The sequence below is a fragment of the Hemicordylus capensis genome, chromosome 4 (genome assembly GCF_027244095.1).
Source record: "Hemicordylus capensis ecotype Gifberg chromosome 4, rHemCap1.1.pri, whole genome shotgun sequence".
Classification (NCBI taxonomy): domain Eukaryota; kingdom Metazoa; phylum Chordata; class Lepidosauria; order Squamata; family Cordylidae; genus Hemicordylus; species Hemicordylus capensis.
Genome location: NC_069660.1, coordinates 45,294,601 through 45,318,106, shown reverse-complemented (window position 1 = coordinate 45,318,106; position 23,506 = coordinate 45,294,601). Strand labels below are relative to the sequence as shown.

The following is a 23,506-nucleotide window of genomic DNA, read 5'->3' as shown; positions in this document are numbered from 1 at the left end:
TCAAAGTTTCCTTGGGTGGATGAACTTATATAAGAAATACAAGTCCTGTATAGGGCAGAGCCCACCATCTCTTTTTGGAACTATCAAGTATCTTGAATAGACAAGTTTAAACTATGTGGTGATGAAGACCTAATGCTTGTTTGTAGAAAGCAGCCCTTAAACCTAATTCTCTGCTCTTTTCAGTTTGCATAAGCAAATCCTGCAGGTTTGGACAATGGTCCTCTCCAAGGCAAAGTACTCAAAGATCATGTTTGTCAGATGAAGGAAGCATCCCGCTGCAGAAGGAACACCTCAAACTTTTGTTTAGCATCTCTCAGTAGAAATACCGGGGAAACTAATCCAAATCATAAGGCAAAAAGAATGGAGATACCGCGAACCATAGTTAAAAAGCCAAGAATTCAAACCGTGAATCTGTTCCTTTCAAGAACCAAGAATGACTGAGGAGCAAATTAGAGGGAAGCACATGCAACAGCTGTGGAGAAGGAACTGAGCAAAAGGGCACTCTGCAACTGAAGATACTGAGCACGCTTGGCCTGCAAAGGTGGAGCTACAGAGCTCCTTGAAAATCCATCGGCAGGGGCTACTGCACAGGTGCATAACCCACGTTGTGAATGATACCAGAGCACCACAAAGATCAGTGTTTATTTAGGCTCTCTTTGTCCATCTATGTGCAGCCAGCTGGCTGAAAAGCAACCCAAAAAAATTCAAATTGCTACTTTAGTTTTGTTTCCTGTTTGGGTTTGTAAAAGTGTTTAAAGACAACCACAGTGTGTAGTAATGTTACATAAGAGGCACCGATCCTGGCTTTATTCACTTAAAAAGATACATCCAACGTTCATTACAGCTCAGAACGCTATTAAAAACCATTTAGAAAACCATGACTTTTAACGTCAATGTTCTCAAGTAGTCATTGGAGAAAATAAGAGTGATTCGATGACAAAACCGAATTGTGTATTAGTATACATACAAATTAAAATTCCAAAACAAGTTTTCAATGTTAAATCAAAGAAGTCAGCAAATACAGTCAACCACAACTTTGTTTATCCAGGTTATACAGCTACTATGGTTAATTAATACTACAGATACATGCTGCCCCCTCCCAATCACACACTGCCCCCCACAATGAATGCCCACCAAGCACATACTGTCCATCGATTCCTCTATCATGCCCATAATAAGTGATGACAAAGTTGTGAATCTAGACCATGAAGTAGTTCAGTCATGGAAAGATTCTTTTCTAATCACAGTGAATTTTTCAACTGTTTTAAACTTGATTTGTATTGACAGAAAACATCTAATAAAATGGGGATACAATTAAATGCATTTTAAAAAGCCATCATGCCACTTGGCAATTTGGTTTTTTGGTCAGTGTTCAATTCTGCTAGAGAGTGGGGGAAAGAAACCACTTGTAAGGAATGAGATGAAGCGGGGGAGGGATACATAGGTCATGTTAAGTATTAATAGGTATTGCCAACTTCCATTGCTCTCTTGTAACTGGATGCTTTTTTTAAAAATGTATGCACCACACCTTTTGTATACCACTGCAGTTTATTTTGGAAAGATTTAACTGTTATAACAGAGTTAAAAGACAGCAGTGCAGAACCACTGAATAGATAATGCTATTATAATGTTAGTGTTTATTGCAGTGTTTTCCCAAACCAATATGCAGAGATGCATTACCATGGCATTCCAAACCCACCTAACAATCATCAAAATGTGTGTGTAACTTAATGAACTGTATTGGAGAATGCCAATACACTATGGACAGCTAATCTACCCCTAATTAAATTCAGATTTCAGAATATCTGTGAATTGGCCCATGTAGCTTAAAAGTTCTAATAGGCATGGAGTCATTCAGCTGAAAAGATCCACTATCCCCACAGGATATTCTTATAATATATTCATTTCAATTCATTAACTTTCCCCATTTGCTCCTACAATGCACTTGTTCAAGACAATGTGTTTTTAGAACACACATCTGATTCTTTGGAACCAGCCACAATGCCCCCATGTATTCACAGTATTACTGTTGCCATAGCAATCATTTTAACAGATAAACAGAAGGAAAAATGCAAATGAGAGACAGTTACTGTTATAATAACTTTAATTCTCTTGCATTTTACAGAATTCTATGAACAGATTAAAAAGCACCTCCTTTCTCATCACACTTCTGACAGTTGGTAAAATATTCAGTTAGCAAATGTCAACAGCCTCAGGATCTGCATCTTGCAAGAATTTCACAGACCAACCCATAGCCAAGCAGCTTTTACAATCTTGTTTTTAATACATTGGAAATCCACTCAGGTTATAAGCCTGTCCAGCCATTTGTGCCCAGATCACTTTGCAAAATCCAGTGGTGACCAACCAACTAGTTAGCTTTGGCACGGAGCTGCGCTCTCTTGCCTGTGACAGCCTGGAAACCAGTTTTGATGCTGGCAACAGAGCAGCGCGAATGGCAGGTTTCGCACTGCAAAAAATATAATCTGGTGTCCTTCTGCAAGATTGTGTCCGGCGACCGACATGTGTGACAGGTAACATATTCCTCTGGAGGAGAAAACAATTAAACATTCTGTATTAGCAACAAGAGACTATTGCGTTGACAGTTAACCCTGAATGACTGAAGCTTTGATCATCAGTGATTGCTTAATTGCACAAAGGCAACACAAAATCGCAACAGCAAGCTGACTAGACTATTTTGGGGGGCACAGCAGGCAACTCTTCCTTTGGTAAAGACATAAGAATAGTGTTGTTGGATCAGGCCCAAGGCCTATCTAGTCCTCTATTCTGTTTCACAGTGGCCCACCAGATGCCTCTGAGAAGTCCACAGGCAAGAGGTCAGGGCACGCCCCCTCTCCCGCTGTTGCTTTTCAATCTGTTCATAGGTATGAATGACACTGCTATAAAGTAGTAAACAAAGCCTTTGTTGATGCCTATTTCTATAGTAAACTTAATCCATCTGCACTATAAGCATGCTGCAATCATTCTAAATGCTATTTACACATTATCCTGGTATGCAGATCAGCCTTAGGAGAAATATACAAAATAATTTGCAATCTACAAACAACTACAGCAGCTTGCATGTACTTCTACATCAAAGGGTGGTGGAAGCGGTAGGTGTTTCCCCCGTAAACAGCTTACAGAGAAAAAACTGGCTCTGGAAAGAGTTGTGCTTTCAACAGCAATGTTTGTCAGTCTTATCAACACAATTGTGTTGCTGTGTGGAAACACAAAATTGGGAGGCAACACAACTGTCAAGGGAAACAGGTTTTACTGCATTTTCATTCAGAAATCAGGATTAATCCCTTCCATCTTATTTATGTTATTGACAACTTTCCATTATTGTAGTGTAGGCTAACAAACAAATAAGCAACATTTGCAAAGTGCTTTCGAGTGTTCTAAGCACTTCATAGTTCTCTTATTGTAATCTTTACAATTCTGTAAGGTAAGAGAGCATTGCAGATAGGGTGCTGAGGAGTGGCTTGCCCAAAGCCATCTGGTGAGTTCATGGCAGAAGCAAGAGTCAAACCAGGAAGTTCCCAAATTGTACCTTGGTCTCTTGGCCACTATGCTACACAAGCCCTTACACTTCCCTTATATGAGTGATCTGCAAAATAGCTAGAATAGGCTGGAAGTTATTTATTTTGCACTTCATAAACTTCATGAACAGCCACAGCCAAGGTATCTCAAGGATTGCCTCTTCCCATATATACTTATACCAACACTCAGATATCAAAAGGTCTTGCTCACTGCTGCCCCACTATCAGAGACACCCATTTGCCATATATGAGGCAAGGCCTTTCCAGTTGCATATTGCAGCTGGGGAATGCCCCTCCAAGGGCTGCTTGGCCCCAACACTGCTTGCCTTCTGGTATCAGCAAAACACTTGCCATTGCATCCAGATTAGTACTTATGCAAACAGAACTTCTGCTTACAGAGTTTGGAAGGGGCATTCTTTGTTTGCCAATGTCCCTTCTCTTTGCTGCCCTGCCTCCTGCACCTTTCAGAAATCTGCTCTTAAGAGTCCTCCAATCCCAGCAACCTTTTGGGGAGGGACTGCAGATAGAGTCAGTAAAAATGGGCCCTTATCTCTTCCACAAGTGGAATTACTTCTGTTTATAAATGCTACTCTGACTGCAATTGTGGAAGCTGTTAAGGTCTGGATGAATCAAAATAAGCTCAGACTGAATCCCACTAAGACTGAACTACTTTTACTCAGCCATCGTACCAGCCAACAGCTGGATGTGAACCTTGTTCTAGATGGGGGGGGCGCTGCCCCCAAAGGAGCTCGTTCAGGATTTGGGGGGTCCTTTTGGACTCACACTTCCTGCTTGAACAGCAGGTGGAGGCTGCGGCCAGAAGTGCTTTTGCCCAGCTTCATCCAATTCGCCAATTACGCCATTACCTTGATCGGCAGGCATTAATGACAATGACCCATGCCCTTGTTATCTCCTGTTTATAGACTACTGTAACACTCTCTATCTAGGGTTACCTTTGAGGACGATTGGGAAATGGCAGCAGGTCCAGAATGCAGTGGCTCATCTACCCATGGGTGCCGGAAAATATGACAGGGTAACACCTCTCCTGCAGTCATTGCACTGGTTGCCTATTCACTTCCGAGCTCAATTTAAGGTCCTGGTCTTGACCTTTAAAGCCTTGTGGGGTTTGGCGCCTGTCTACCTACAGACCCGCCTCTCCTATCCAGTTATATCCCGTCCGGTCAGATGTTCTCAAATGGCCCTTTTGTCGGTCCCTGATTTCCGAGAGGTTTGGGGCGCTAGGACCCATGAAAGGGCCTTTTCGGATGCTGCCCCACTTCTCTGGAGTCTGGAACTCCCTTCCCCTTCAGATTCGTTTAGCTCCTTCCTTACTGATTTTTAAATCTCTATTGAAGACTTTTCTTTTTCGCCAGGCTTTTACCCTGTAGTTTACCTATTTGTTTTTTTTTCTTTTTGTTAGTTACTTTAGTTTTAATTTGGAATGTAATTTTAATGCTGTCTTGCTCTGTATGTTTCTGTACACCGCCCAGAGTATTTGGAGTGGGCGGTATATTAAATGTTACAAACAAACAAACAGTGGTTGTTTCAGAGGGATGTAGTGAAATTGTTACAGTGCTATATCTGTTAATGTTTTTGATTCCTTTTGATGGATATGGTTTATAACTGATTTTATTATTATAGTCATAATAATCTACTCAGTCACTGGGGACAGGGAGCTGAGACTAAAGAGTGAATTGTATAAAATGCATTGGCTGACATTCTGTGCAACCTTACAAGAATAGAGCAGGAGCACTGTCCTCACAAGAAGCTACTATATTAACAGCAGGATTTCCCCGTCCCCGTCCCCCACACTGTGCTGTGAGCAAGCCTCGACAACACACAAAAGAATCCAAATGTATAAAAATATATTATCTAGAATTACAGTATATATTTTGCCCTTTTAAACCATTTTCCTGGGGGTTTGGTTTTTGGCTTTTGGCAGTTTGGGGGCCTCTGGGAACCTAACCACCGTGATCCCATTGCCCCAATGATGAAGTATTCGCAAGTTCTGATACAAGGATCATTGGTGGCTTACTTGATCTGGTGGACACAATGAAGTTAGTACCAACATAGCCTGTATTTTGAAGTAATGCCACTGAAAGAGGCCTTATTTGGGCTGAAAGACATCTGGCAATTCATCAAGACAGCAGTTACTTTTGGGTTTGCACTTCAAGTTCAGAATTTACAACAGGGATGCACCATTGGATTCTTTATGGAATGGACCAATACCAGGATATTGGATTATATCCTAGGCATGGACTAGCTACTGGTGGAGCTGTGGAATATACATATTTCCACTTTTTACTTTGAGGTGATACTGGTTTTATTTTTGAATTAATTTATTATACATTATTATACTGCGAGTATGTTATAGGTATTGCAATTCTAAATACATGAGAACCTCAGTATTTGTGGGGGTTTTGTTCTCTGCAATTAGTGCAGATATGGAAACCATGGATATTGGGTCACGGTAGCAATGGGATCGTAGGGGTTAGGTTCCTGGAGGCCTGAGAATTGCCCAAAAAATACAGAGAAAAGGCTTAAAAGGGCAAAAAATAAAGTGCCCTATCATGCTCTGCAGGCCTCCAGCAATCCAGCAACACCCCCAAGAATTTGAAAAGGTCCATTTTAACACATTTTCCCCATGATTTTTTACAGGGTTTTTCAAGTAAATGAGCAACAAAATGTCTCTGTTGCACCAAGTGGTGGCCGGAAATGACCTCTGTGGTAATTTCTGGCAGCCTCTGACCTGCAGATATGCAGAATTAACCGCTTGTGGGCTTGCTATTTTCTAGTGTATGCCAAGGTTGCATGTCAATTACCTGACCACGGATATATGAAACCATGGAGGCTGGATCCATATATAGCGAGGTCCACTTGTAATAATATTTTTATCCATTAGAGTTCTTTTGTGTTTTTTCTTGGTATATGTGAACCCAGTCACGCATCTTTCTTTCTTTTTTGGCTTCTGTGAGCGAACCTCGCCAGCAGTTCATTTAATATCCCCTTGCGAGGATGGAGCTCTTGCAAGACAGCATAAAATGTCAGCCACCTTTACAGAAAATATTTAGATAGCATAATGCAGGATTATGGACCACTTCCATGTAAATCAAATAATTTATGCTACAGTACTTCTGTGAGTACTCACAGTGAGAAAAATAAAATTAGCAGGTTGAAAGATGAAAAAATAATGCTACTAAAACTGTAGAATATACTTACTGATATATCTTCTCAAGACGTTTTCTATCTGTTTTTGTTGGAATCTTCCTTTGATTACAAGTTGGTTATTACCGTCTATTGAGCCACTAGTTTGAGAAAAGAATTTTAGAGTTCAGGACTGAACACCACATGGCAGGCTAAACATAAAGTCAAGAGACTGGAGATCACCCTAATGCTTGATATCACATAAGCAAAAACAAAAGCCTTGTGAGGAGATCTCAGTTCATAATGGCCCAAACAGCACAAAGTCTTATGCAACTGTTCATCAGGCTGAATGTTAAACAAAGAGTGGGGGGGGTGGGGGGGGGGAGACGGGCTAGTAAGCTGGGCAAGTCAAGCTTCAGTAATAGCTGTAAAAGTCTGCAGTTTATAGCAGACTTAAAATGGAATACAGGAGTTAAGAAGTTATTAAGCTAAAACATAGCCCTGCTGGATCAGGCCCAAGGCCCATCTAGTCCAGCATCCTGTTTCACCCAGTTGGCCCACCAGGTGCCGCTGGAAGCCTACAGGCATGAGTCGAGGCATTCTGCCTTTGAGGCTGGAGGTGGCCTGTAGCCCTCAGACTAGTAGCCATTGATAGACCGACCATGAAGTTATCCAAACCCCTCTTAAAGCCATCCAAATTAGTAGCCAACACCGTATCTTGTGGCAGAGAATTCCACAAGTTGATTATGCATTGTGTAAAAAAGTACTTCCATTTATTGAACCTAAATTTCTTGGCAATTTCATGGGATGACCCCTGGTTCTAGTGTTGTGTGTGTGTGTGAGAGAGAGAAACTTCTTTCCACTTTCTCTACCCAGTCATGATTTTATAGACATCTATCATGTCTCCCCACAGTCGTCTTTTTTCTAAACTAAATAGCCCAAAGTGGTGTAGCCTTGCCTCATAAGGAATGTGTGCTAGGCCCCTGATCATCTTGGTTGCCCTCTTCTGCACTTTTTCCAGTTCTATAATGTCCTTTTTTAGATGTGGTGACCAGAACTGTACCCAATACCCAAGGTGTGGCCACACCACAGTTTTGTAAGGGCATTATAATATTAGCAGATTTATTTTCAATCCCCTTCCTAATGATCCCTAGCATGGAATTGGCCTTTTTCACAGCTGCCGCACACTGAGTCAACACTTTCAACGATCTGTCCACCACAACCCCAAGATCCCTCTCCTGGTCAGTCACCGACAGTTCAGATCCCATCAGCGTATACTTGAAGTTGGGGGTTTTCGTTCCAATGTTCATCCCTTTACACTTGCCAACACTGAAGTGCATTTGGCATTTTGTCTCTCTCTCTCTCACACACACACACCAGTTTGGAGAGATCCTTTTGGAGCTCCTCACAATCTCTTTTGGATTTCACTACCCGAAAGAGTTTGGTATCATCTGCAAATTTGGCCATCTCGCTGCTTACCCCTGCTTCTAGATCATTGATGAATAAATTTAAAAGCACCGGTCCCAGTACAGATCCCTGGGGGACCCCACTTCTTACTTCCCTCCATTGTGAAAATTCTCTGTACCTACCCTGTTTCCTGTCCTTCAACCAGTTAGTAATCCACGCATGTACTTGTCCCCTTATCCCATGACTGCTAAGTTTTCTCAGGAATTTTTGATGAGGAACTTTGTCAAAAACTTTTTGGAAGTCCAGGTATACTGTGGCAACTGGATCACCTTTATCCACACATTATTGAGATCTATGCTAGATCTCAAGTTTCAAATAATGTTTTAAGATGGCGTTTGCTGAACTTCTTTCAAAATTTCACATCACTCTTTTGATTAAACATCATTATTGTTACCTTTATTTGTTAGCTGCCCCATAACAAGTTGTTCTCTGGGTGGCTTACATCTAACACCTGTGTTCAGGAAATCCTAGAGTAAATATGTATATGAATGGTTAATCACTTCAAACTTTATCTGAAAGGCACTTACCTTGTACCCAATTCGGCAAGCAAGAAAGCCAGAAGATGTTTTGGCTGACGATGTAATCTAAAAATAAATGAGTTAAATTTTACTGCTTGTCATCATCCAAACTAAAAACTACTTTAAAAAGCAAATACCCCTGGCTCAACAAATAGTTGCATATAGTAGTGACTAGGTGTTTAGTCACCTCTGATCTAGACAATTACTCTGAGATTTAGGCAGTGTATGAGAAAGTTTGGTACATGACACATTGATGCAGAAGCCATGACATAAACCTTTCACAAGAGATAATTCTGGGTATCTCTCTTTTTAAGATATTTGAATAGGCATGGGGTATGAAGCAGAAGAAAAGAAATTAAAAAATACTCTATATAAGAGTAAAAGGATGTCACCCACCTCAAGGGGACCAATACAAACATCAGATTAAACTTCTTTCAGCAATTATTATTATTATTATTATTATTATTAATAGTCTAAGGTGACAATATAAAAAGATGATCTATTTCCATGCAGCACAGGCCAGAATGGTGTTGTGTTGTTGTTTTTTTGTTGTTTTTTACTAGCCCCTTTTAGAAAACTCACAAAGATGCATACTAGTTTGGCAGCAGGGACAGTCAATAGTATTGTGGGCATGAAAGGGCTAATTTATATCAGCTGTTAGCATTTCTCCTGCCTTATTTTAAATGCGACACAAACACCCCTGGCAATAAGTTTTTTGCAAGTGAAAATGCAGTCTGGGTCTCCCTTAGTCAGCAAGCAAGAAACATTTGGTTTTTTAAAAGAGAAAATACTAGGGATGTGCAAAATGTTTTGAACTGTGCTATTGCTGCTATAACTATAGGATCCTATGGAGTTTTTGGAGAAAGGTTAAAAATATTCCACTTGCCCATTTCTTTTGTGGGTAGCACTCCTCATGTCCTACCACACAACCCACTTTGGTGTCCCTAGGGGCTACCCATGGGTAACAATGGGGTGTTTCTAGTTTCCCCATTGTTCCCTATGGCCAGAACACACGACACCCTCAAAATATTTTGCCCATTTTGCATTTCGTTTTGAAAGTGCCTTTCAAAAACACAAAATCCATTTTGTGCACATCCCTAGAAAATGCAAGAGAGGAAAGAAGGATGAAGTTTAAGCAGAAAGAGGTCAGTACTTTAGGTAGCAAATCTGTGGCAAATGCATGTGCAATTTAAGATGGGGACTTTCCATTTCAAAGAATTGTCTCCGACACTCTATACAACAAAATTAATTTGATTTGCTGGTGACTGCTGAACCATGCCAGTTTGAGATCACATTCTGATGCTCTCTTCAAATATATGATATGATGGGGCACAGCCCCACTGGAAATGTCTTTTTCTGGAAAAGCTCCATTGAAATGAATGTGTTGTATGTGATCTTGTGCAATCCCCATTCATTTTAACTGGACTAGAACAGTAGATGTTTCCAACAGACTGTCCTGTAAACCTGCTGCACTTGAACAATTTATTCTAGAACAGAGAAATCTACTTCTATAGCCAAGTAGTTACTTCCCCCTCCAATCCATGCAGTTACACACTCTCAGTGCACAACTGAAGCGTTCGTGTACCCCTGGCCTTTTGATGTCACCACCCTACCGCACTCAGCAAAGAGTCATAACAGCCAGACTTACAGCTTACAGATATCTGTGAAGTTGACAAATGATGTTTTCTTGGTTCCTACTCTTACAACTTGGGGAGGTTTCATAACAAATTTTCTTTTTTCACCGGCGACCATATCTGGATTCTTTTCCCGCATAATGTTAAATACACGATTCAGCAACTGCAAATACATGATCACAACTATAAATCACTGCTGCATTTTTAAAACATACATTTCAGAACAGGGATAGTACTCTGTTATCAGAAAAGCCAGAGTTTTCCAGTGATGCCAAGTCAACATATTCAGAATACAAAAAACTTTCCTTTTTCTCTAAAGTGCTTTGGCAGTAACATAAGAGTTTTATTTTATTAATTGTCTAGATATATTCTATCATCCCCACCCACTTGTCTGAACTTCCCTGGAAAAAAACTGATCAAGACTGAAACAAAACAAAAAATTTCAGAGCATTGCCTGCACTCCAGAAGTGCTTGGTAAAATCGGAAAATATCACACCAGCAATCACAAAAGATAAGAAGAGACAGCTATTCTTGAATATCTCCACAAGGCATTACTGAATGCTATTATTCTAGGGAACGTGTGAATACACAACTCATGCCTTTTTGAATAGCCCACAAAAATACCCACTCTCATTTCATTCATTCAACTCAAGTTCCTGGCTTGTAGGAGACTCAAAATATTGTTTGTTAATTCATCCATAAATAGTGAAGACACTTCAATATGCTACAAAATAAAACCAAAATGAACACACTAAGAAAATATTTACCTCATCATATGTGTAGTCCCTCTCTGAGCCTGCCCACGCAGGTCCCGACTGAAAGCTAAAAGAGATCCCATCATCTTTTTTGCTGTCTTCATCCTCCATTGCTGTAAAACAAAACACAAAAATCTGAAATACTGAAAAGCCAAGAAAGCATCTTTCACCGTGCATTACAAGGCATAATTTGCTTTTAGAAAGACTAGGTATAAGGCAGCTTTCAAGCAAGTAATAATGCTACTGCATGCATCATGGCTTTTTCAGCCAACCCTCTCTACAGCTGTCATGATGCCCCGCCTTCCAAAATGCCACTCCTTAAGGTCAGGAAATACTCTAAGCTGCCTTCAGCATGGGCCAAGAGACTGCAGGAAGCTAACAGCAATAAGTCTAAATTTGTGTTTAAACCATAAGGTGACAAGGAATTTAATCTATGTATGTAAAACGATTCTTGTCTGTTTAGCCATCTAACTGGATCAGTATTGCAATATCTAAATTTTTCTTTTCTAAAGGTGGAAATCAATTATGTCAGGCTGATGACCAGCTGACATAAATTGTTCTGTGAGTGGTGCCTCTAATACTCTATTTTTTATCCTGTAGTAATGTTCTAAAATGCGTTTTTTAACCAGACGTGTAGTGCAGCCAACATACAACTTTATACAAGGGCACATAATAACATATACGGCATAGGCAGAATTACAATTGGAAAAATCTCCCAAAGGCTTAACATAATTGCCATTAGGATGTTTAAAGACTTTAGTAGGCAACTAGTGTTTTTTAGCCCCTTGGATAACGGGCGCTAGTGGAGCTGTGCGCTTCGGACCACCGCCGCCATTCCCCCTCCCGCCACCCACCGCCGCCCGCGGCTCCGGCCGGGCCCGCCACCCACCGCCGCCCGCGGCTCCGGCCGGGCCCACCACCCACCGCCGCCCGCGGCTCCGGCCGGGCCCACCACTGCCCGGGCCCACCACCGCATCGTTTTCTCCGCCGCCTCGTCCGGCGGCCATCTTGGGCGGCCAGAAGCGGCCGCCCCGAAGAAGCCGGGTAAGTGGCGGCGGCCAGGCCTCTGCCATGGCTCCGCCGCCTCCTCGGCCAGTGTCCCCCGCCGCCGCTTACCCGGCTTCTTCGGGGCGGCCGCTTCTGGCTGCCCAAGATGGCTGCCGGGTACCGGCGAGCGTGTCTCCCTTGCCCTGTTCTGCGCCTGCGCGAAGCGCAGGCGCAGAACAGGGCACGGACGGACACCAAGCGTTTTATTAGAGAGGATGAAAACTTGCATGCAGCACACGTTACACATTTGAAGTGGCCCTTAACCCTTGACATAACTGACCTGTCCCGTGGCATATCAGAGTGTATCAAATAGTTACACAAACTTTTATTTTTCCTGAAGCCAATCAGCGGTGGTTCCTCAAAACCTGGAATGGTATTAACCAGTGGCCAATTTTTAAGAACCACTTTTTTAATTTTATTGCTTAATGCAGAATAATTCAGTCCCCATGTAAGTGGTGTGGACTTATCCTTGGTCTGAAATAAACATCTCCTCTGAACACTATCAGCACGTGATCTCGCTTTCTTAATAATATGCCAAGGATAATCCCTATTCAGTAACTGTATCTCAAGTGTCCTGGCAGATTTCTTATAATCCGAGTCCAGGGTGTTGTTTCTTTTTAATCTGAGAAACTGGCCATAAGGTAAATTATCTTTTAAATAAGATGGATGAAATGATCTATAGTGTAAATATGTATTGTGGTCAGTCCCCTTCATATACAATGCTACAGAAATACGATGGTCAAATCCAATATATACATAGACATCTAGAAAAGAGACTCTGGATGAGCTTATATGACTCTCAAACTTAATCGTCTCATGAATACGATTGATCCATTCAATAAATGCCTGGACTTTCTCTTTATCCGAAAAAATAATAAAAATATCATCAATAAAACGCTTATACACAAGCAAATTATCAAAAAATGGATTATTGTCCTTATTGCAAATGTGGGATTCCAGTCTTCCCATAAATAGATTAGCCAAAGAGGGGGCAACAGGACTACCCATCGCCACATCCTGAATCTGCATGTAGAATTGTTGATTAAATCTAAAATAATTCTTCTCCAAAACTATATCCAATAATTGTAACAAAAACCAAGTGGGAGGATTTTTTATATGTCTAGAGTCAAATGTATCTTCTGCCACTGACCTTGCTTCATCATGAGGTGTGTTAGTATATAATGATGTCACATCCATCGTAAGATTTCTGTAATAGTGGTGCCTAACTAAGCGTGAAGAGTAACAGTTAGTGGCTGATTAGGAGGTTTAACAGCTGAGAATGACTGAGAGGGTTATAAAACTGTAGGAGGATAGCATGGACAGCTCATTCGAGCAGGTCGTACCTTTTGGGTATTATCTTTTATATTAACATATGAATTTCAGTACATTGTATATGTTTTTTCTCATGGTCTGCAAGTTAAGTTATAAGTTTATTCGGTCATTGACCAGCAAATGGTCTGCAAGTGTTTTCTTTTATATATGGTTTGTGTTTTGTATTTAGAAGAACTTTGTCTAACTCCGTGGGAGAGATCTATGAATGTTGATATAATCTACACTCCTTTTGGAAGAGCGAAGAAACATTTTTGAAGGACACTTTGAAGATTCTACACATCAGGAAGTCTATCACGTTTGGAACTAATACAACTTCACTTCTGAGGAAGCTTGTTTGAGAAACAAGGACTTATCGTGAAACCTTGTTAAGTGATTTATGTATATCCAGTGTTTACTAAAATAAGTGATTTATGCATAACAGGTGATTTATATTAATGAAGTGATTTAAGAAGTTTCAATCATTTGTACATTTGTTCTATTGGGTGGTAACTCTTTTCTTTATACTGCATGCATCATGGCTTTTTCAGCCAACCCTCTCTACAGCCGTCATGATGCCCGGCCTTCCAAAATGCCACTCCTTAAGGTCAGGAAATACTCCAAGCTGCCTTCAGCATGGGCCAAGAGACTGCAGGAAGCTAACAGCAATGTAGCAAACTCCATTTTGACCAGCCTTTCCTAATCCATATGAAATCCCACTTTGTCACATTTGCACCAAAAATCTAAACACTTAAATAGGTTTAACACATCAACAACCTACTGTAAGCTTTTGCAAAGTTATCCCAGAAATTGTGTCACATCACTAGGTGCTGAAGAAGGTAGAATTATTGAAGCTGTCTAGTTTGGAGATGGTTGCAGCAGCCCACAGTTAAAATATAGCCACTTTATTTATAAGGTCTCTTTCATTTACAGAATCACAACTCAAAATTTACCTTCATCTTTATCTAATACTTCGTCCTCATCTGGAAACTTCACAGTTTTCTTTTTCTTCTTCTTTCCAAGCATGATATCAAGGTCATCTTCTGGCTCTACTGCTTCTTGTACATCACTTTCAATTTTGAGGTCCTTTTAAAAAAAGAGGGAGAGAACCTCATTTTTGTACTGTGTGTCAGTACAAAGAAGGGGCAGCAAAAAAATGGCAGTACCCTCTTAAAGCCATCCTGAAATAAGCAGCAGCCTTTTCATCATGAAAACTGAATCACCTTTATCAATTGCAAAAGAGACTTTAGAATCAGTTTTCAAGTGTCTACGTACATTAACACAAACACCACCAAAAATGCTTTTTAGTTTAGAAGCTGTTACCTGCCAATATTGACGCAAAATAGAAGCCAAAACAAGCCACCTTAAAGATATTAACCAACATTCCTTCTGGCCAACTAAGGCTTTTCATAATCAACTTGTGGAATTCTCAGCCACAAGATGTGGTGACAGCTAACAACATGGATGGATTTAAGAGGGGTTTGGATAACTTCATGGAGGAGAGGTCTATCAATGGCTACTAGTCAGAGGGCTATAGGCCACCAGCTTCAAAGGCAGGATGCCTCTAAGTACCAGTGGCAGGGGAGTAACAGCAGGAGAGAGGGCATGCCCTCAGCTCCTGCCTGTAGGCTTCCAGAGGCATCTGGAGGGCCACTGTCTGAAACAGGATGCTGGACTAGATGGGCCTTGGGCCTGATCCAGCAGGGCTGTTCTTATGTTCTTAAGTTGAATAAAGTTTTTGCTGCCTTCCTGGGAATGCAAACACAGGGGGATTGTGAAGCACCTGACAAGTCACAATACATGGCTAGCAGGCTGCATTCAGTTTGATGGACTGCAAGCCTGATATAGGCTTCTCATTCAACTTGCAGATGCAGGAACACAAAACCTATTTAAGCAGCACTTTGAGAAAATGGTCTTAATCTGCATCTCACTCAGTCCAACAATTTTTATGACGTTCAATTTAAACAGTAATGTTCCCCTTAAGTGTTTGCTGTAAGAACAGCAGCTCTTGTACTACATTCTGTTCTCCTCTCACAAGGCTGCATGTGATTGCTGCTGCTAGTTTGTGTACTTTTAAGGGTGTACACAAACCAAAAAAATCAACTAGTGAAATACAGTGCATGTTATAGAGTAGTCTGAACTTGCATAATAAGAAGTGCAGCCCACAGCAATGGTAGAAATATGAAAAATTGGGTGTATATACAATAAAACCTCTCTTGTCAGAAAGAGTACAGTAACAAACAAGCAAACAGTACAGACAAAGTACTTTTATCATTAGCACTTTGAAATCTGTCTGCACTAGATTTGTGGCACTGTGAGGAGCATATCTGGATAGTTTTGGAAGCTATGTTGGTTCTTGTCTGTTACTATAAGTGGGAAGAGAAAGCAGGAGATGGACTTTTGCTCCATCAAATAAAAGCAGATTTATTATGTTTTTACTTCCTATAACATGCTCCAAAGAACATCCTGAGGTCTTGATAATGTGCAGTTTACTTAACTGATCAATTCATAGATCATGCTGGTCACCTAACAGTCAACAAGAATCTCTTGAGCCCTGTTAAATGACCAATTTAAATGGTCTATCTTTATAGCCAATAACAATAGACCCTGAAATGGCATAGTTCCTTCCAGTTTGGTTCTACACAATGGAGCATCAATTTCAAGAAGGTTGACAAGATTCAAAAGAAAACATGACCCTCAGTCCTATGCCAACTGACCTTTACACCCTCTTCTGCTTCATCTATATCAAATATCTTTTTTGTTTTCTTCTTCTTTTTCTTTTGATTGAAGAAGGTTAAGTCATCTAAGTCATTTGATGCATCTGAAAGACAAAAGCAACATATTAAAGCAATCTGGAAATTAGCGCTTGGACATGTATGGATGTTCATTTATGGATCTCATACACTGCATGAAACTACCCAAAATATCAACCAACAAAATTTAACCAACTTGACATAATACAGGGCTGATTTTCATTTCTGCATGCGGGAACCCACATTTTAAATCCATACATGCTACACTTAGATGTGCTGCCATAAGGTGACCCAGTCATTTGAGCACAAGTTTGTGCCAAGTAGTTTTTCAACAGTGTACATGAAATTGACCTATGTTGAATCATGGATACTGTATTTTTAAAATCTGCTATTTGCCTCAAGAAGGAAGCTCTCACTGGCACCAATCAAAGGTTCCTTGCTGGGGCCAATACAGCTTCAGGGTGGACATTTTTGTCAGATTCACAAGGAGAGGAGAAAAAGTTTATTTTATTAATATATCCAATATTTCTATTCAACCTTCCTCCAAGGAGCTCAAGGTGGCATACTTTCCCTCCTCACCCCCACCCTCACTTTGTTATTCTAACTTTGTGAGGCAGATTAGACCAAAAGGCAAGGACTGACTCACCCAATGTGCTTCATGACTGAGTGGAGATGTAAACCTGGGTCTTCCAATTCCTAATACAGCAGTCTAACCACTAAACTAAACTGGCTCATTAATATTCTCTCCCCACATCCCAATTCCACTCCCATCCCAGCAGCTAAAGTTACACACATAGGATCAAACAAGTTTACCATTTATGGTTTGGCCACAAGCTAAAACTCAACCCTAAAATGTACCAGGAAAGTAAAATGCTTGAAGTGGAGTGTACAAACTGCTGGCACATGAAAATGGGCCAAAGGAAGCATACTAGAATGTAATGAAAAGCTCTTTCCAGTAGTCATTAAATATTCTTTAAAAAGTAGCAGTTAGGGCCATTAGGATTGGGATCTTATACTCTACTAGGGTTTTTTTAAGCCAACTGATCTTAGTAGATGTAGGCATGCCTTACTGCACAGGACAGGGGTCAAGTAGCTTTTTTCATGTATCCTCTTCATATCCTTGCTGAAGGGAGCCACAGCAGCATACTAGGGATGTGCAGGAACCAGTCCGGAGGCCATGATAGAGGACCCGAACTGGTTTGAACGTAGCCCGGTCTGGCGCTGGCCGGTTCTTTAAGGGGGGGGGGCTGCACAAGGACACACACGCAATTGCTACTTCCACTAGTTCCGGTAAACAACGGGGGCAGGGGCAGCAGGGAGGAACACTGCCGCCCCAAAATCATTTCCAAAAACGGAGTGCCTGTGGGGAAAAAGCGGCAGGAGGGGTAAAGTGCAAACACACACACCCCCGCCCTTAAAGGGAGACCCCCGCCGGCACAGGGCCACGCCTCCGCGGTTCCATGCACATCCCTACAGCATACACAGGGTTATCCCACTCAGATCTCACAACAAATCTGAGAGAAAGGTAACACTGAACAAGGGAGTGACTTGCTCAGGGTCATTCAGCAAACTTCATGGCTGAGCAGAGATGTGAACACCTAGTGCATCTGTAGCATAAGGGCTTTCTAGAAAGGCTTTATGTCTCCTTTCCCATACACGTTCCATTCAAAGAGTCAACTGTAAAAGTAGGGTGTGGATACCAACTAGTGTGCCTCCCTGTACCTTTTCTCCTACTGTCCTCTTCATCAGCTTCTGTATCTTTGTCTTCTGCTGGCTCTGGCTCCACTTCTTTTGTTTCTGAAAACTGTGTTTCTTCTGTTTGTGCATCACCTCCTTCTTCATCAAGCATAAAAGGCTTCTTTTTCTTCTTCTTCTTCTTGCTCATAGTGGGATCAAAAATCATCTGCAAGCAACAATGACGTTATTAGGCAACTTCATAACTCTTTTAAACAAAGCCCCCACCTCACCCCATACTTCACTAGCTTGCAAGGCCTTTGTCTAAACCAGGGCTGCTCAATTTCAGCCCCTCTGCAGATGTTGGCCTACAACTCCCATAATCCCTGGCTACTGGGGCTGGTGATTATGGGAGTTGTAGTCCAAACACACCTTGGGGGCAGGGGTCCTAAACTGTGCAGGGCTGATCTAAACAATCAGCTTCTCTCTAAAATTAGAATTGCCTCTACAAAATTAAACTAAAAGTAAAAACCTTTGCCACAGAAAAGGAGTTGGACAATTTTATGAGGAAAATAGGCTCTACAAATCCCAAAACTCCATGACTGCTTTTACAGGACTGATTTTGTTTTTGAATCTGATAACTCATTTTAAAAAGTAACAAGATACTTCTCTAATTTCACTTCCCCAATAAGTTTCAGTAAGAAAGGCAACATATGCCAATTCTGAACACAATCATTAATTTAAAAAGGAATACATGTGCCAACACAAAGGTGGGCCACTGTGTGAAACAGGATGCTGGACTAGATGGGCCTTGGGTCCGATCCAGCAGGGCTGTTCTTATGTTCTTAAAGATGAGATATTCTTATCAGTAAACACAAACATTGTTGTTTGGAGCTTCAGAGACCAAGATTTAAATCCTATGCACACTAACTTCAGCATTAAGGCCCAATGAACTTAGTGGGCCTTCCTTCCAAACAAACATGTTTTTTGCCAGCCCTGAGGACAAGTAATCTCAGTGTTGTCTCAAATGCTTCCCCAGTTTCCTGTTGATAATCTTAACTCTCATTTTAAACACCTCTGGGTCTCATAGCAATGGAGTAAGTATGAACAAAGTAGTTGTCTATACATACACATTATTTTCAGTTCAAACCAGTTTCATGATTTAATTATAGTTTTTGTACATCTGGGATTAGTAGTACAAGGGATCCTCATTGTGCTGACTGGTTAAACAGGACTTGTTTGGAAGTAATGTTTCATGAAGACACAGCACCCCATAAAGTGCACACACAATGGTGGTTTATCATCAGAAGCTCCTTCCACTAGGCTCCTTCCACGAACGGCTCATGCAGGTGCAGGCAGGTAAGCAGGTCCTTAAGAAGCAGGTAAGTAGGTCCTTAGCCACCTTAAGTGGCGCAGTGGGGAAATGCTTGACTAACAAGCAAAAGGTTGCCAGTTTGAATCCCCTCTGGTACTATATTGGGTAGCAGTGATATAAGAAGATGCTGAAAGGCATCATCTCATACTGCGTGGGAGGAGGCAATGGTAAACCCCTCCTGTATTCTACCAAAAGAAAACCACAGGGCTCTGTGGGCGCCAGGAGTCGAAATCGACTTGACAGCACACTTTACCTTTAAGCAGGTCCTTGCCTGCTCCGCTACCGCTCCGCTGCTTTTCTGGGTGCGGTGCTCGCTCTAGCAAAGGCACTGTCCAGCGGCCTTGTGCATGCTGCAGCCATGTGCCGCCTCTGCTAGAGCGAGTGCTGTGCCCAGAAAAGCGGCAAGGTAGCAGCAGAGCAGGTAAGGACCTGCTTCTTAAGGAAACCGCTCCCCACACCACCAAGCCAGTTCGGCACTTCCCAAAGGAGGGAAGGAGGATTTCCACTAAGTTAATTTTAGATCCCACTCAGGCCCACACTGCCTTGATACTGCTGCCTAGAACAAAATTCATTTCACACACAGAAGAAAAAAATTAGAAAATACTGCTCAGAACCATGGAGTTCATGGTCCTAGAGGGCCTATCATCTGAGCTAGCACAAGTGTGCTTCCTGCTCCACATTACCGAGATTCTCCCAACTTCCACAACCATGATTTGAAGTTGCACTGACAAGATCAGGAGAATCTTCATGGCACAGGAACTGGATTTTGCCAGGTTTAGACAATGCACATACTGGGAGCATATGCTGCCGTGTCCCACCCTTTTATTAATATTCCCTGACTTCCTTCCGTGGCAACAATCATGTGAAACCACCCTACAGATTGTGTCTAACATCATCTGAAGAGACAAAGAATACAAGCTTCACTTACAAAGGTACATGTATTTCAGTCATTCTCCTGGATTATTTCAACACCACACACCCTATAACACCACTTGATTCATACCATTATTCTAGAAATTTATCAAGAAGAGTCCACAAAATTTGGCTGGTCGTCATCATAGTAAAGTCAAAATCTGGGGGCATCAAAACTCCACCCTCTCTCATCCGACCTCGAACTATGCTTCTACAAAACTTCAGGGACAAGCCCCTGCTTCAGCTCCAAGTTTGGAACTGGAGGAAGGGATAGGGGTCATCCCCATAGTTGCCCAGAATGAGTGTGGAGACACTCTCCATCTCACCTCACCCAGTTTCAAACTGAGGATTGTTTTGCTTGGAGTGCTTTGACAGCTCAACAGGCAAATTGGCAAGCCCTTTTCCTTTCCAGCCTGGAGTTGGAAAGGGGAGGAAATCAGGGTTCATCTTGTCATGACTGCCAAACAACGATGGAACACTTGCTAGAGTAAGAGGAATAGCTGTTTATCACATAAGATACAGTGGTAACCAATTAGTCTCAAGCATTCAGAGACCACAGGATATAGTTATAATTCCAGCTAGTCATGACAAGACAACTAATTCTTCTGAGTGGAGAAGTTACTGGATCTTAACTAGAATCAGAATCAATTTTATTACAGCCTTAAGCCAACAAGTGTTACTTAACTACATGCTGCCAAATATTCAAAAACAACAAGATCGATCAAAAGACAGAAGTCTGTGTTCTTGAATGAAAATAGTGTAAGAAAGGCCATTAGTCAGGGTTGATAGAACAGGTCATAGACTGCATAGGCACTTTGGTACAGACCATATGTGCAAGAATACTGGATCTGCCTGGAATTTTATTGATTGATTAAGTGCTGTCAAGTCGGTGTCGACTCTTAGCGACCACAGATTCTCTCCAGGATGATCTATGGTTAGTGCTAAAAATGCATAGTACTTGCTCCTAAACAAGTTTTCCTAACCTACCATTTCTAAAATCTTATGCTTTCAAGTTTTAGGGGGCTAAACCATAGCACCTTTCGCAACCACAAGTTGCACTGTGTCACTGCTACAAACAAGTTTCATATAGCCATTATAAAACTGACTGATAAAACACAATCAACCAGATCAAGAAACAAAGCATGTATTCGGTTTTTTCTCTTTTTGTTTAATAAAACAAAGGCCCAAGGAATTTTTTGTATGGGCAGTATATTTGTATGGGGTGCTATAAATGTACTAAATAAAATAAACACACATATGCACACATACCATTTTGTCTAGCTAAAGTAGCTCAAGACAACCAGCCTGTCTTATTTAGGACTTTAAAAAGTGATGATACAACTGTTTGCCAAGGCAGAACCCACAGATTACCTCTGGCAAAAAAAAGAGGAATGAAGAGCAAAGCTCCCCCCCCCCCCATCTAAATAGGAGCAAGGGGAGCCTTTTAACTCTCCATAGGAAAAAAAACACATAGCTTTACTCATTGCATGTTTTAAGCACACACAATGTAACAATGCAATTACTACACTGGCACATACTATATCGGTGAGAATCATCCCTATCAGGGTAGAAGCCAGAATTAATTAAGGGGTTCTCCTATACAAGGTAAGCCACCTAATGGAGCAGCAGGGAAATGACTTGAATAGCAAGCCAGAGGTTGCCTGTTCCAATCCTCCGCTTGTATGTTTCCCAGACTATGGGAAACATCTATATCGGGCAGCAGCGATATAGGAAGATGCTGAAAGGCATCATCTCCTACTGCATGGGAGATGGCAATGGTAAACCCCTCCTGTAGTCTACCAACGAAAACCATGTGGCTCTGAGGGCGCCAGGAGTAAATACCGACTCGAACGCACACTTTACCTTTTACCTGTACACGGTAGCATATTTGCCATCCAGTGCAAACTGCTCTGAAACCCATTTTCAATCCCAGCTCTCTGCTAAGGGTACCTGGCAGCTACACGTGCTGGTCAACACGCGTGTCGCCTTCACACACTTCATTGTCCGATGAACACTTAAAAACGAAGCAGGAGTGTTTGAAGCGACCCCGCGCATGCTACACGTCAAGCGTATGTATGCACGGTGGCAAGCCCGGGTTTGCCGCGATTTCCAGCTCTCCCCTGTTATTTCGCAAGGCAGGGCAAGCAAGCCACCGCGGGCGAGGAGGAGGAAGAAGAGGGCGCCTCTCGCTGCCCGTTCGGGGCCAGGCACGCGCCGCTCCCTCAAAGCGACTCGACTGCAGGCGAGCAAGGAGCAGCCTCCATTCCGGGCTGGGGCCCCGGCAGGCCGCCCCAGCCGGTCTCTGCTGCTCAGGCAGGCCTCAGGCCCGCCGTCTCACATGGCGGCGGCCACAGCCCCAACCCCGCGCCGCCTGAGGCCCAGCCGCCGCCTCGCTGCCCTCACCTCGTCCCCCGACATGGTTGCGGCTCCCCCGGGCCTTCAAGGCAGAAGCTCCAAGAGGTCCGCTCGGACCCGCAACGCCGTCCCTTGAAAGCAGCCAACCGGCCAGCCACTCTCTCGCGCTCTCCGCCCGCTTCGCCGCCGCGCTGAGCTCTTGCATCAGCAGCAGGGGGAAAGGAGAGATTGCTGCCCGCCTCCTCCTGCCCCGGATGGACGCATGCGCCACCCGCTCTTCCTCGAGCCTCCCGGGAGCTGTAGTCCACGTACTAGGCAAGCGCAGCCGCTGCCGGCGGATCCGGACTACAGCACGTGCTGCTTTAGGGGAAGTGGTGGAATGAGTGATGTCATGAGAAGACCGGGCAAGGTGGGTGCGACCTAAGCACAAGGACCGGGGAAGACAGACCTGTTTCACCATTTTCTCTTATTTATCAGATATTCATTTCCACTGTGACCAGGCTCAAAGTATCATACTTTAGACACATTATGTGAAAATCCAGCTTCCTTGAGAAGTCCATAATGCTGGGGAAAGCTGAAGGAGAGGACGTCCAGCAGCAAGGTGGACTCGAATACGACAGTAATGAATGCACCACTTAAAGGCCAAGTTGAAGACAGATAATCCTGGAGAGAATCGATGGGGTCGCTAAGAGTTGATTTTCTGATGGGCAAAAAAGGCAATTTTCAAGGTCAGAAGGCTGCTCTTCTGATGGGGCAGAGAATTACTTTTCAGGACCCTGTCAGATTTCAGTCCTGGGGCAAACTTTTCTGATTGGTTGTAATAATTATAATTATATAATAAACAACTTTATTTGTTAGCCACCCCATAACAAACAAAGTTGGGTGGCTCACAACACAGCACAAAAACATCACACACACTAAATACTAAACACAGCTGTAAAACTTAGCACATGAAATCACAATAGACCAAAAGGGGAGTGGTGAAACAAAATACAATATAAAACAATTTAAAAACTTGTTTTTTGTTT

At 42.3% G+C, this 23,506-nt stretch overlaps 1 protein-coding gene across 2 annotated transcripts; it reads right to left on the bottom strand.

Moving 5' to 3' along the window:
• Positions 1-775: 775 nt before the first annotated feature.
• EIF2S2 (eukaryotic translation initiation factor 2 subunit beta) lies at positions 776-22,750 on the bottom strand. 2 transcript variants are annotated; one of them, XM_053248652.1, is made up of 9 exons: positions 22,527-22,750; positions 17,885-18,065; positions 16,127-16,230; positions 14,363-14,495; positions 11,067-11,167; positions 10,314-10,462; positions 8,675-8,731; positions 6,756-6,841; positions 776-2,544 (listed from the first exon to the last, which is right to left on the bottom strand). In XM_053248652.1, the coding sequence occupies exons 1-9, from the start codon at positions 22,539-22,541 to the stop codon at positions 2,369-2,371; spliced, it is 1,002 nt and encodes a 333-aa protein (XP_053104627.1). In that variant the 5' UTR covers positions 22,542-22,750; the 3' UTR covers positions 776-2,368. The 2 variants fall into 2 exon arrangements, 1 of the variants encoding a protein (XP_053104627.1); XR_008306768.1 differs by having other exon boundaries at positions 2,482-2,544; positions 10,321-10,462.
• Positions 22,751-23,506: the final 756 nt, after the last annotated feature.